The following is a 13,029-nucleotide window of genomic DNA, read 5'->3' as shown; positions in this document are numbered from 1 at the left end:
GTAGTTTGGGTGGTTAGATTGGAATTATGGTTACAAAGGAAGTTGTGGTCGAAGAAAGATGGCATAAACTTTGAGATTTTGAATATGTTTGTAACCAGATATGAAAAATTACCAAGGAGGGTGAGAATAGGGGAACATAGTAGATTGTTAGCTTTCGTCCTCAGATAATCCATCTTCATGTATTATTTGTTAGATAGCCTCAGGCACACTCCATTCTAGGTTCATGAAAGACCCAGAATGAAAAAGCAAAATGACCATTTAATATCACTTTGAAATCTTTCGTTCATAATCAGGCTGTCAAAGGATTTGCGCACGCATGCGTGTGCACGCGCACACGCACATGCACGGCTCTGCACTGCCATTCATAAGGTTTTCAGGGGCTCATCATCAGGCGTGGGCACCTGTTCCCTCTGTTCTGTTGTACATAAGGTTGCTGTCAATTAGAAATAACAGCAACAACGGGTTTGTGGACTAAGGTTTTTATTATTTAAATGAAATTATGTATTTGGATGAAAGTTATTTTGGATAACTTTTCTTAATTAGTGTGGTAGTTGAATAAGAATGTATTTTTGTATTGCTTTGCCTTTTCCGCTTCAAAACGTTTGTGAATTAGGTGAGGTTCACCTTTTAGGTCATCAATTTTGCGTCAACAATTTAAGCTTCTTATTTACAACCCCCACCCTGAATTGCTTGCCCTACTGCCATCCTCTCCTCTCTTTGATTTCTCTTCTCCCTCTGGAATACTGTCTTCCTGTTCCTGAGTTAGCGCCCTCTAGCCTATTGCTGCCCCTTCCCTTCCTCCCCACCCCCTACCTCCCCATACCCAGCCAAGTCGGTTTCTTTGGGTCGGAAAACCTTTCCTGGTTTGTTGGTTGGTTTGTGGTTAACAGGGGTCTCTTACAATGTTTGTCCTGTTGCGATGGACTGATTCCACTCAGCGTAATAGCCTCCAAGTTCATCCATGTCGTGAAGTCTGCATAGCTCCATCAGTACTCCTTAACGATGCTTCATTGTACATTGTGTGCATGCACCGGTTTAGATATCTGATATTCCTTTTTGTTGTTGTTGGTCTCTTATTTCACCGGTGGGCATTGAAGCTGTTTTCATCTTCTTGTCATTGTGTGTGTGTGTGTGTGTGTACCTGTTCATTCTGTTCTGTGTGGAGTATGTCAGTTGGGCATAGCCAGTGGCATGATGGCTAGATCATAGGGCGTTTCCATAGGGCATGTGAAGGTCCCAGTCTCCCCACGCCCTCTCCAGCATCTGTGTTCTGTTTTCTCTAACGTTGCTGTAAATTCTGGGGTGAGGTGGAATCTCTTCGCTGTTTGATTTGTATCTCGGGTGGCTCGAGATCTCAGCCTTTCTGCATATGCTTGTTGGCAGCCGGATGTCTTCTTTGGTAAACTGTTGATGCCCTCTGCCCGGTTTCTAACTGGGTTACTCAGCTTTTTTTTAATTGAGGGGTTGAAGTATTCTATAGATTTTAGAGATTAGTCCTGGAATATGTTTTGAAATTGGTGCTAACTTACTTCCCTCATACTTAATGCTTCTCTTGCTTTCTATATAGTAGTGAGTCTCTAACCTGTAAAACTGTGAGTTTCTGAGACTGTAACTTTTATTTTATTAGGTGAAAATATGTTTTTAAATCATTTTATTGGGGCTAGTACAACTCTTTACCACAATCCATACACCTATCCATGTGTCAAGCACATTTGTACATTTGTTGCCATCATCATCTCATAACATTTGCTTTCTACTTGAGCCCTTGGTACCAGCTCCTCATTTTTTCCCTCCCTCTCTGCCCCTGCCCCCTCATGAACCCTTGATAATTTATAAATTACTATTATTTTGTCACGTCTTACACTGTCTGATGTCTCCTTTCACCCATGTTTCTGTCGTCTGTCACCCAGGGAGGGGTTATATGTAGATCCTTGTAATCAGTTCACCCTTTCTACCTCACCTTCCCTCCACCCTCCCAGTATCGCCACTCTTACCTCTGGTCCTGAGGGGTTCATCTGTCCTGAATTTCCTGTGTTTCCTGTTCCCATCTGTACCAGTGTACATCCTCTGGTTGAGCCAGATTTGTCAGGTAGAATTGGGATCGTGATGGGGGGTGGGGCGGGGCATTGAGACTGTAACTTTTGATGGGAGTAGAACATGCAGAGTGGCTGGTGGTTTTGAACTGCTGACTGACCTTGCGGTTAGCAGCCCAATACATGACCACTGTGCCACCTGGGCTCCTGCCAGAGGGCTGCCCCTTGAATGTTAAATTGAGTTGTATCAAGGACAAATTCCAGTCTTATAAACACTATATTTGCAATTCATCTAAATAAAATATTCTGCTTATTCTTTCTGTATGGATTTGTACTAGTTTTTCAGGTTTATAGAACCAGATTTTCTGTAAACAAGGTCTTTGATGTAAGTCACCACCAACTTACAAAGGAGCTGTCCTCAGAATAGAGCCTAGTCATAACTTGAGAGCTACCTGTAATGGTATGTCTATCTGTACCAAACAAGAACTCACTGCCATAGCATCATTTCCAACGCTGCCCCAGAGGGTCTCCAAGGCTGTAAACCTTTACGTCTGCTGACACCGAGTGAAGTGGCTGACCACCAGCTGCTGCAGCCAAACACAGGCCGGTGGGAATCAGTGTGCATTGTATATTCGCTGATCTGGAAGGTCAGCGGGATCATTCCCCCGAGACGACCTCGTACTGGAGGGGTTTGAATACCCCTTTGGGTGTCAGACCTTTGATCTCACAGAGCCATCAGAGGTACTTCCTTCGGACAAGCTTTTAATGTTCTTAGAAGAACCACCTGTGTGCGGGCACCTCCTTTGAAGCACGTGCTCGTGTCCTTGGGGCTCCTCTCCTGTCCACGCCCCCCTCCTGAGTTAGCGTGAGCAGTGCACGGACGCAGTACGACGTCACGCAGCCCACGTGCTCGGGGAGTGCGTTCACGTGGGAAGTCAGTCAGGGCAGTGATGATGAAGGGCTTTAGACTCAGTGTCTCTTAATCTTCCATAATGCCGGATCAGAGCAGACTTCATGGAGAACCTTTGTCCCAGGAGCTCCTCCACTGCAGAGAACCAAACCTAAAATGGGACACAATGAAGCAAGAGATCCCTTCTCACGGCCGTGCTTTGTGCCACACACCTTTATAGCCATGTTTTTAAAAAACAAACATTTTTGAAGAATACTTACTAATATGGAAAAAGACATTAGGCTTAGAAACAATAAAATTTTCAATTTGGTTTGAAAAGCTTTTATATTAGACCTTCAAAAAGTTTGCAGGAAAATTCCATTGTTTTTAATTGTATTTTTCCATGAATTTATTTTATTCTATTTTTTTAGCAGCAGCACCGGGCATTTATTCCTCTGGATACGCAGGCGGGGCTCGCTGGCGCGGTGGAGCGGTCCCGCAGCACCGCGGTGACCAGTCCCCTCGCAGGAACGGCTTGGAGATGTAGTGGGCCTTGTGGACGGGCTTGGGCCTCGTCTTGCTTTGGCCGCTCTCGGGACCTCGGCCCACATCTCCTTCACGTTGCCCAGCGCCATGCTGCAGTGCCTGGCGAAGGCCCTTCTGCGGTCCAGAAGCTCCTTGTTGCGGCCGTTGACGCGCACCTGGGTGTTGTTCTTGACGGACTGCGCGAGCACGGACAGGGCCCGTGTTGGGCTGCTCCTCTTGCTCGTGGGCTTGTTGAGACGGCTCATGGCGCTGGCTGCGTTCTCAGAGCATGCCCGTTGCCTCCGTGCTGCTTCTGCCTCCCCGTGAAGCTTTGAAGCCGCTTGTATGGAAGGTGCCCGGGTGGGGTCATGGCTGTTAACTGCCAGGTCAGCAGTTCAAAGCTACCAGCCTCTCTTAAGGGGGAGAGATACGGCTTTCTGCTTCCACAAAGATTTACATCCTTGGAAATCCATAGGGGCAATTCTCCTTTGTCCTATAGGGTTGGAATTGACTTGATGGCAGTGATGGTTATTTCACTTTTTTTATGTACACACACACTGAACAAAGGTCCTTCAGAGTTCATGGAAAAGTGTCATTACCTACCATTTAGTTTTTCTTTCTCATTTGTTTTTGCATTAACAAACAGAGGTTTATTCTCACAAGTCAGGAGACCAGAAGTGGACATTCAGGGCACCAGCTCTAGGGGAAGGCTTCCTTGTTCTCGGTTGGCTCGGGGGCTCCTGCACCTTCCTGGGTGATGGTGGGTATGGCCTCTGCTTTCTCCCTGCTTGCCAGCCCCTTCCACATACAGCACACTCACATAAATAAAATGCACATGCACACTTGAATTGCGCTGGGTGTGCTGAGGTTCATAAAAACCATATAACAAGTATCATTTGTGTAAAATATGGTACTTAATTTGTTTAATGCCTCTTTATTTTAACTTTTTCTTGTGAATTAGGTGAAGGGCTATAGAGCAGGTCTGTTCTCCATTCAACAATTTGTGCACATTTGTTCATGTCACCACTTAATTATCCCACAATATAATGCCATTTATCCCACTTCCTGCCTGCGTCTCCTGTTCCCATTCCTCCTTCCCCGTTCCTTTAGCACTTTGTCCTCGGACATATGCTGCCCTTTTGATATCAGCAGGTTAACTGTTCTAAAGTGTGCATACCTCATTATTGCTCTCCTGAGAGGTCTGCCTGCAAATTCAGCCACTTCCAGACCTGAAGCATGACGCGACGAAGGGCCCTAATGACAGCGTTTCGCTGGTCCGTCTAAGCAGAAAGGTTTGCAAGCCCAGTGGTTAAAGCGTGTGGTGCCAACCAGGACGTTGGCAGTCAGCCTTTCCTCAGGAGAAGGACGTGGCCATGGACAGGCATAGAAGCTGCATAGGGCAGGTCTGTTCTGTTAGGATCACTGAGTTGGAAGTGACCCGACAGTACTGGGTTGGATTTTGTTTAGGGTATTGTACTTGCTATCTAGAAAGTTTGTGGTATAGCTGCGTAGACTTTGAGTCAGAGACAGCATCCAAACCCATACGCCCTGCATATCTTGAGTATTGTAGTGTCCTCTCTCTGTTTAACTTTCTTTCCAAAAGATCACCTGGAAGTGCAACCAAACCAGTGCTAGGGAGAATAGCAGCCAGAGACAAAGGAGAAGGATGGATTTGGAGGCGAAACAAAAGGTTGTGGAGCGACACACAGGCCGATACGGGTTGCAATGGACAGTTGCCATGACCCTCAGAAACAAAGAACACCCCGGGCTCCATAGAGAGCCCCCAAGCTCACAAAAATGAGAGAGGAACCTCTGAGCTCTAAAGCGGCTACTGATGACTAGGATGGAGGGTCAAAAGCAGATCCTTCCCAGCCTGTTTGATGATTACTGCGAAGGCACCAAGCTGAAAGGAAAAGCAGGACCAGACTGTGAGACAGTGTTCACACAACATCCAGCTTGGCAGAAGGTGTCATGGCTGTTAAGCGATGCATGCCTGTCCATGTGTATGTGAGTGCATTATATATCAATATATAGAAATAAATGTTTTATAAGACTGGAGAGAAATACAATGGTGATTCTTTGTGAGCAATCTGCTTGTGAGAAATTGTGACTTTTAAAAAAATGCTTAGAACTTTAACATTTGTTGGGATACTTCCTTTTGTCAAGTGTCACATTACATATGTTCTTTCCATGTGTCTTCCCATTTAACTCTCCCATCTGCCCCGTGATAATCGGTGCCATTTTTTTTCAAATGAAGAACCAGAAGCCTAGACAGATGAAGTAACTTGTGTAGCTATGTAATCAGTACGTGCGGTATCATGACTTCTGTATCAGACCCTTCTACACTCTAAATTTGTACATGTTATCTACGTGCTCAAAAACAAAATTATAAAGATTATACAAACCTTTTGGGATCTACAACCAGCTAGACTTAGATAATCTGGAAGGACTTAATCATTGAACTGTTGATAACCTATCCCCACAAACAGAAGCATGAGACTTGGGTGAAATTAGACCAAGAATGTTGAAAGTTAAAATATGCTCGGTGAGTTTATATTCTTAAACAAGGAATATTTTTGGTTTTTTGGCCATGGAGATTAATGAAGAAAATGTCCACACAGTCATTTCTATTAAAGAACTAGACCTTTTCTGGTGCATGAATAATCTACTTATGTGCCCCTTACACACACGTCTATGAAATAGTGAGCAAAGATGTGTGAAGAATCGGGTCAAGAGCAAGGACTGATGAAAGATGAGGATGCTATGGTGCCCATTGCTCCCACATAGCTACGTAGGTGAGTGGAGGAACTCAAGAGGAATCAAATTGTCTTTTTGATACACGGAGAAAAATGGGAACATTTTTCTGAAGAAAACAACTCTTAACTTTTTCTTCACATTTTCTCTCTTTTTAAAACCCAGTGAAAATAGCTCTAAATATTTTGCGACTGCTTGACCCACTGAGCTAAGTAATGTTGCTTTCAGCCATAAAAATTATAAACACATGTAGCGTAATGAAATTCTCTTTCCGGCCCCGTTTAATAGCATCTTTAGTCCTGAGTAGGGTGCCCAGCGTCCCTGGGGCTTGCACAGAAAGTCCTGAGCACACCGGGATACTTGGTCACATGGACACGGTGTGAAGACTTCAGTCTAGGCATGGGAGTGGTAGCATGGAAGAAGGCAGGAAACCAATGGAAATGACATTTTCCCTTTTTGAGGGATGTTTAGGAACCCTGGTGGCGTAGTGGTTAAATGTCGGCTGCTAACTGCACTGTCAACCGTTGGAAACCACCAGCCAGCTCCTCGGAGAAAGATGAGGCTCTCTACTACAGTGAGGAGTCCCTGTCTCAGAAGCCCACCCTGTCCTGTAGGGTCCCTGTGAGTGAGAATCGACTCGGCAGTGAGTGTGGTTATTTTTGTTCCGAAGGATGTGAAAGTCAGTAAGCTAGTATCGATGTGTTTGGTAGTGTGTTAGCAATTGCTGTATTAGAGGTGAATACTAAAGGGCCCCGGGCCTGTGTTGGGCCTGCCTTTCGCTGTATCCATTGTGAAAGACAGTACCCAAACTAAGAGGCCTACACGAGTGCCGTAATGATTTTGAGCTCTTGTGAACATGGAAGCTGGGGTACTGGCAGTGCCGTGGGGTTGGTGTGGGACTGCTAACCATAAGGTCTACAGTTCAAATCCTCCAGCCACTCCTATGCTGTCTCCCTCTGTAAAGATGTATAGTCTTAGAATGGGGCTGTCTTGCCCCCGTGGAGGCTTATAGGATCACTGAGTTGGGGTCCACGTGATGGCAGTGGGCTTGGGTTTTGAGCATGAGCACATCTTGCTCTCATTGGAGGCTTTTGCTTTTAAGGTGAACTCCTCTTGTTCGATGTTAGCTGTAGTCTAGCAAGTCAAGGTGTGAACATCTGTATTTTCAACCAGAGGACACTTGCGTACATACTTGCAGACCACTTTCCATATCACTCGTTGAAACCTCTAGTTAATTCTTAGGAGGCAGCAGACTTCTTGCCTGGTGCCGGTTGAGATGGATGGTGATGCCTTTGCTTGGGTGTTCCTCAGCAAGCTGCTCTTCCTCCTTCCTCATTCTTGGCCCCTCACCCCACAGGGAGGTGTGGGAAATGGAACTGGACAGACTCAAGAACCAGGATGGTGAAATAAATCGGAATATTATGGAAGAGACAGAGCGAGCGTGGAAGGCAGAGGTGAGAACAGAGCTGATACTTTGGAAAACCCTGATTTTGGACTTTCAGCTGGCTGACATGTTGACAGAGAATATCAGGAGCCACTAAGCATGTAACGTATAGAAATGTGTTTATGTATGTGTATGTTTGTGATTTCCTTAGATCTTATCACTAGAGAGCCGGAAAGAGCTGCTGGTATTGAAACTAGAAGAAGCCGAAAAAGAGGCAGAGCTGCACCTCACTTACCTCAAGTAAGGACATCCATTCTAGGGTTTCCTTGGCCCACAGGTAGTTTGCTTTGCTTTAGCTTGCCCTCTGCCCTCTGCCCGCCGGCCCGCACTTGCTCGGCCTGCCTGCAGCCCACTCTGCTGGTTCAGCTGTCTCAGCGGCTGCTTTCCCACGGCCTAAGGCTTCCTCTGTCCAGTCTCCTGGTGCAGACTCCCAGCTGGTTGCTTCCACTTGGATAGATAGTGCCTGTGACTGTCCAGGCGTAACGGAGGCCGTGGGGTGAGCGTCTCAGACACAGACACGCCCTGCCTCACCACACTTTCCAGTTAAAGCAGACGGTCGGTTTTCTGTTTGTCGGCTCGGGGTACATGTTCTCATCGGTAGCGCACACTACATGTGTTGCAGTGTGAGATTTTCCTGATGTTATTGTTTTCATGCCAACGCTACACACATGCATAAAGATTGGCGATATAAAGATGTTGATCATAAATGGCAATAATAAGAACTTTTAAAAAATGAGGTATTTAGCTTATATCAGGACTTAACCTGCGGTGGAGTCATTAGAATGGAACCCCGTCTAAATCGGGACTACCTGTCGTCCTTCCTTGCCTTGGAATATGAAGGCATTTTCAGACAGATGAGTCCCCTTTATGGGTTTCTCTGCCTTGAGTCCTTGGCTGAAAACGTGGATGATGTAGTGCAAGTGAGGGGCAGGACATCTGCGCAGCCTTCTCCTCGCTGGTTCCTTTGGCCGCTTGCTGGTGGGCTCATCCTGAGAATTAGGGACAGAACTTTCAGTAATCCTGTCATTTCCTGTCGGTTTCTTGGAAGGTCAACTCCCCCGACACTGGAGACAATTCGTTCCAAGCAGGAGTGGGAGACAAGACTGAATGGAGTTCGGATAATAAAAAAGAATGTTCGGGTATGTGTAGCGATGGGCCCCGGCATTCTGTGCATGGACACTTCTGGCGCCGGGGAGGTGCCCTGCAGTGCCATGCCTCCATGGCCATCTGGCCATTCTTCTGGTTTCCCTGATAATGGACGGTAGAGAGGCTGTCTCAGCTCAGCAATAAAAGAGACTCCTTCCTTTTTTCCCCCCCGCTTTCCCAGGACCAATTCAATAGTCATATCCAGTTAGTGAGGAATGGAGCCAAGCTGAGCAGCCTCCCTCAGATCCCTACTCCCACCTTGCCTCCACCCCCATCCGAGGTAAGCGAGCCAGCCCGCCTCGGCGGGGAGGCTGCCTGCTGCGTTGGCGATGGATGCATAGTCTTTCCCATGTTCTTATGAAGATGCGGGCTCATCTTTGTGTAGGGCTTGTTGATTTCTACTTCAGTTCCCTAAACTCTCTTTTTCTTCCTCTCTTATCTTCTACGTCTTCTCCTCTGCAGACAGACTTCCTGCTTCAGATGTTTCACCCCAGTCCCACTCTGCCTCCTCGGGTGCCCTTCTCCATTGGGCAGGTCACCATGCCCATGGTTATGCCCAGTGCAGATCCCCGTGCCTTGTCTTTCCCAATCCTCAACCCTTCCCTCTCCCAGGCCAGCCAGCCTACCCCACCCCTTACGGGCTCCCACGGGAGAAATAGCCCTGGCCTAGGATCTCTGATTGGCCCCCACGGGCCACACATGGCCCCTGCTGCCTCCATCCCACCTCCCCCAGGCTTGGGTGGAGTTCAGGCTTCTCCCGAAACTCCCAGGCCCCAGCCAATAGACAAACTGGAGAAGATTCTGGACAAGCTGCTGACTCGGTTCCCGCAGTGCAATAAGTAAGTAGCCTTCTAAGGAAGCATTAAAAAAAGTCTATGGGTAAAAGTAGGGGTGGTTCCTTGAGTGTGCCCCATGACTCGAGCATAAAATCTCCCTCTCCCTCAATGGTTTTTGTCCTCAGGCCCCAAATGACCACCATTCTCCAGCAAATCAAGACGGCTCGTACCACCATGGCAGGCCTGACCATGGAGGAGCTGATCCAGTTGGTCGCTGCACGGCTGGCAGAACACGAGCGGGTGGCAGCAAGCACTCAGGCAAGGACAGCCCCCCAGGGGAGGACTCGGCCTCGCCAGGATGCTGGGGGCGAGGCAGCTTTCAAGGACACGAGGGCTGGGAAGAAGCATTGAGGCAGGAGTGCCGGTTTGGCTTGCTGCACTGCCCTGGGAAACAGACGGCGTCTTTTTGTCAGGTGCTCGCTGTGCACACCTCTGACTCTCACACCCTTTCTGCCCACAGCCACTTGGTCGGATTCGAACCTTGTACCCTGCTTCCCTGGCCCAAATCAATACCCCAATGTTTTTGCCTTCGGCCCAAGTTTCATATGCTGGAAGGTCTGCACATGTAAGACTCTCTTTCTTTGCAAACTGGGATATGGAGCAGCTGGGGGGAAGGGCGGAAGGTCCTGAAGGGGAAGTCAGGGAAGAGACTGCCATCTCATCAGCTGAGCTCTTTGTAACCGCGGGGACCTGGGGAATACCAGCGACTTGGTGAGATAATCGAGATGAACTTTTGTGTCCTGTGGTGCAAAGGACTTGATTTTGGTTTTGAAACCACTGAAGTGTACGCCCTAGTTATGCTGTGTTGGCATCTTCCTCCCCTAAGCAGGTCCTCAGTTGTGCAGCAGTCGCTCCCCCTCCCCCCCTTTGCACAGCCCTGGAACTTTAGCGCAGGGCCTTTGCCTGTCATGGAGACCGCGTGTCAGTGGGCTTGACGATGTGTGCCCTCGGGGTCTTCCTGCACTCCGCTTAATATTTCCAAGGCTCACCCACGTTGAACCATCTCTCAGAAATGAGTTTCTCTTTTGAGCTAAGTCATAGTCCATTGTGTGCACACCACATCTTGTGTATCCATTCACCTGTCCGTAGGCATGTGGATTGTTGACTTCTTTTGGCTATTGTGGCTAATCCTGTGCTGAACAGTGATGTATACATACATCTCTTGGGTACATCCCTCAAGGGTGGAATTGCTGGTCCCTCTGGCAATTCTGTTGAACTCTGAGGAACCACCAAGTGGCTTTCTACAGCCATCGCAGCATCCGCCATTTCCACCAGCCACGCACAAGGCCTCCCGCTCTGTCACATCCTCCCCAACACTCGTTAGCTCCTTTCATCTCACAGTAGCCATCCAAATGCGTGTGAGCGGCCAGCTTGGCGTGGTTTTCATGGTCCACGATCTCTGCTGCCTGGACAGATACCGGGATCGCCAGCTTGGCGTGGTTTTCATGGTCACGATCTCTGCTGCCTGGACAGATACTGGGATCATGGGCTCAATGGAAAGCAGGGAGACTCCAAGGTTACCACCCTGTTGACCACGCCTCCTCTGCTCTGCAGACTCCAGCCACCTGTAAATTGTGCCTCATGTGCCAGCAACTTGTCCCACCCAGTGAGCTGCATCCAATGGCGTGTACCCACGTGTTGCACAAGGAGGTGGGTGCTGTACTCCCTTCCTCGTTTTCCATCAGCAATCGACTGGGTTGCTGATCCTCGTGAGTCTCTAGACAGATGATGGGTGTAATGTGACCGAAACACCAGCAAACCCAGAATACTGGCAGCTAGGGCCTCCCGGCTCCCATGCACACCCTTTCCTTCAGGGGACTAGAGACTAGACGATGAGAGCTCTCTTTCTTGGAAAACTGACAGTAAGTGGTAATCCCATTGGTCCAACCCTTGTTGCAAGGGGAGCCCTGTCGGAGGCTTTGCTTAGAGGAGCGGAGCGGAGCGGAGTGGAGTGCAAGGACCCGAGTGAGGGACTTCGGGAGCAGAGCGCTGGGGAGCCTGCCTCTAGGGATGACCTCCAGAACCTGACCGGTGTGCCCAGTCTCGTCTTCTGTCACCAGGCGGAATTCGGTCTCTGCAGCAGAGGCCTCCCTTCCTCATGCTTGTGTTTTTCCTCTTTTTGTTCTTCCAAGAGGCAGAAATGGACTTTAAACCTTAGTGCTTCTTAAGCAAAAACCCTGAGTGAGATCTTGAGGGGTATTAGGCATATGGGATTAGGAGATGGAAGCCCTTTCAGCCCGAATGGGTGCAAACCACATAGATATATGTGTATGTATATGTGTTTAAAGCAGCTTTGCACGATTGCTGGCGGCTAGCTAGGGTACGAAGGAGAGGCAGGACTGTTTGAAAGGACCGTTCTTCTGCCCGCCATGAGAGCTTGGCCAGCTTGGCGTGCCTTTGGTGGACTTTGCTGAGCCTGCCCTGCCCTCTGCTCTCCGTCCCTGCAGTTTCCCGGGTAACCTGAGGTGTCTTTCCTGTTTTCTTTGCAGTGTATCAAATTCTGGGCCCAGACCAACACAAACGACACGTGTCCGTTTTGTCCAACCCTGAAATGATGGACCAGACTGGGGAGGAGGAAGAGGAGAAGCTGACGTGAACAGGAAGGAGCGGGTTCAGGACATCTAAAGCTCTCTATGTACTCATGCCATGTACATTTTTATTATATAGGCAATGTGTATATAGAGCCTGTCCGTAAATGAGAGTATGTATATAACGCAGAAACAGTCTGGTCCCCACCCCCACCCCCACCCCCCTCGCGTCTTGCAGTTCCTGTTGGGGCTGAAGATTGTAGGGAAGATGCTGTGTAGTTTGGTGTTAACATGATGACCCCCTGCCTAGGGCTGTTTTTGACTACATTATAAAACCCATCTAGGAAGCTGCTGTCGCTCCACGGCCACCCTGCTTTGATTTGGCTCAGCCTCTAGTCCATTTCTTAAGGCCCTTGTGTGCAGGTTTGGACCCTCTGTCCGGCCACATGCCTTGCTCACCGAAAGTCTCAGGACGCGCCAGCATTGTACCCGTCACTCTGCTCCACATGGATAAAATGAGACTGATGGAGGAAAAACCCAAGTTCACCCTATTGGTTTGACTTTTCATTGAATAGTTTACTGTGTTACCGCTCATTATTTGTACACAGACATTAGGTTGACAGAATACTGTTTTACATCAGCAACATTCACAGTCCAAGAATAACCACAGAACCAGGTCCCACCCTGCTCATCTTCTGTCCACCCCGCTCCCTGGACACAGTCATGATACGAAAGGGGCACAGCCCACAGGTCTCTTCTGGGCCAGGCCTTCCCTGGGTGCCACTGACTTGGTTTCTACTCAAGCTCCGACAGACCAACCTTGTGACGTCCTCCCCTTCAGGTCTCCTCCTCTAGCATGCCCCCTCCGCCCCCC

At 48.5% G+C, this 13,029-nt stretch overlaps 1 protein-coding gene and 1 pseudogene across 2 annotated transcripts in view; one reads left to right on the top strand and one right to left on the bottom strand.

The window, feature by feature from the left end:
- The window catches only part of RNF214 (ring finger protein 214), a 30,714-nt gene extending 18,013 nt beyond the window's left edge, over positions 1-12,701 (top strand). Inside the window, exons 6-14 of one of the 2 annotated variants that reach the window (XM_045283561.1) lie at positions 7,559-7,655; positions 7,797-7,885; positions 8,694-8,784; positions 8,973-9,071; positions 9,254-9,630; positions 9,753-9,885; positions 10,088-10,192; positions 11,182-11,277; positions 12,117-12,701. In XM_045283561.1, the coding sequence (XP_045139496.1) occupies positions 7,559-7,655; positions 7,797-7,885; positions 8,694-8,784; positions 8,973-9,071; positions 9,254-9,630; positions 9,753-9,885; positions 10,088-10,192; positions 11,182-11,277; positions 12,117-12,182 (1,153 nt within the window). In that variant the 3' untranslated portion in view covers positions 12,183-12,701. The remainder of the gene's footprint in view (positions 1-7,558; positions 7,656-7,796; positions 7,886-8,693; positions 8,785-8,972; positions 9,072-9,253; positions 9,631-9,752; positions 9,886-10,087; positions 10,193-11,181; positions 11,278-12,116) is intronic. The other variant, XM_045283562.1, reaches the window with a different exon arrangement.
- LOC105979545 lies at positions 3,370-3,817 on the bottom strand (annotated as a pseudogene).
- Positions 12,702-13,029: the final 328 nt, after the last annotated feature.

Source organism: Echinops telfairi, unplaced genomic scaffold (assembly GCF_000313985.2).
Source record: "Echinops telfairi isolate 266 unplaced genomic scaffold, ASM31398v2 ScPeMD7_7463;HRSCAF=8501, whole genome shotgun sequence".
Taxonomy (NCBI): Eukaryota; Metazoa; Chordata; class Mammalia; order Afrosoricida; family Tenrecidae; genus Echinops; species Echinops telfairi.
The sequence above is the reverse complement of the archived record's forward strand: the minus strand, read 5'-3'. Positions and strand labels throughout refer to the sequence as shown.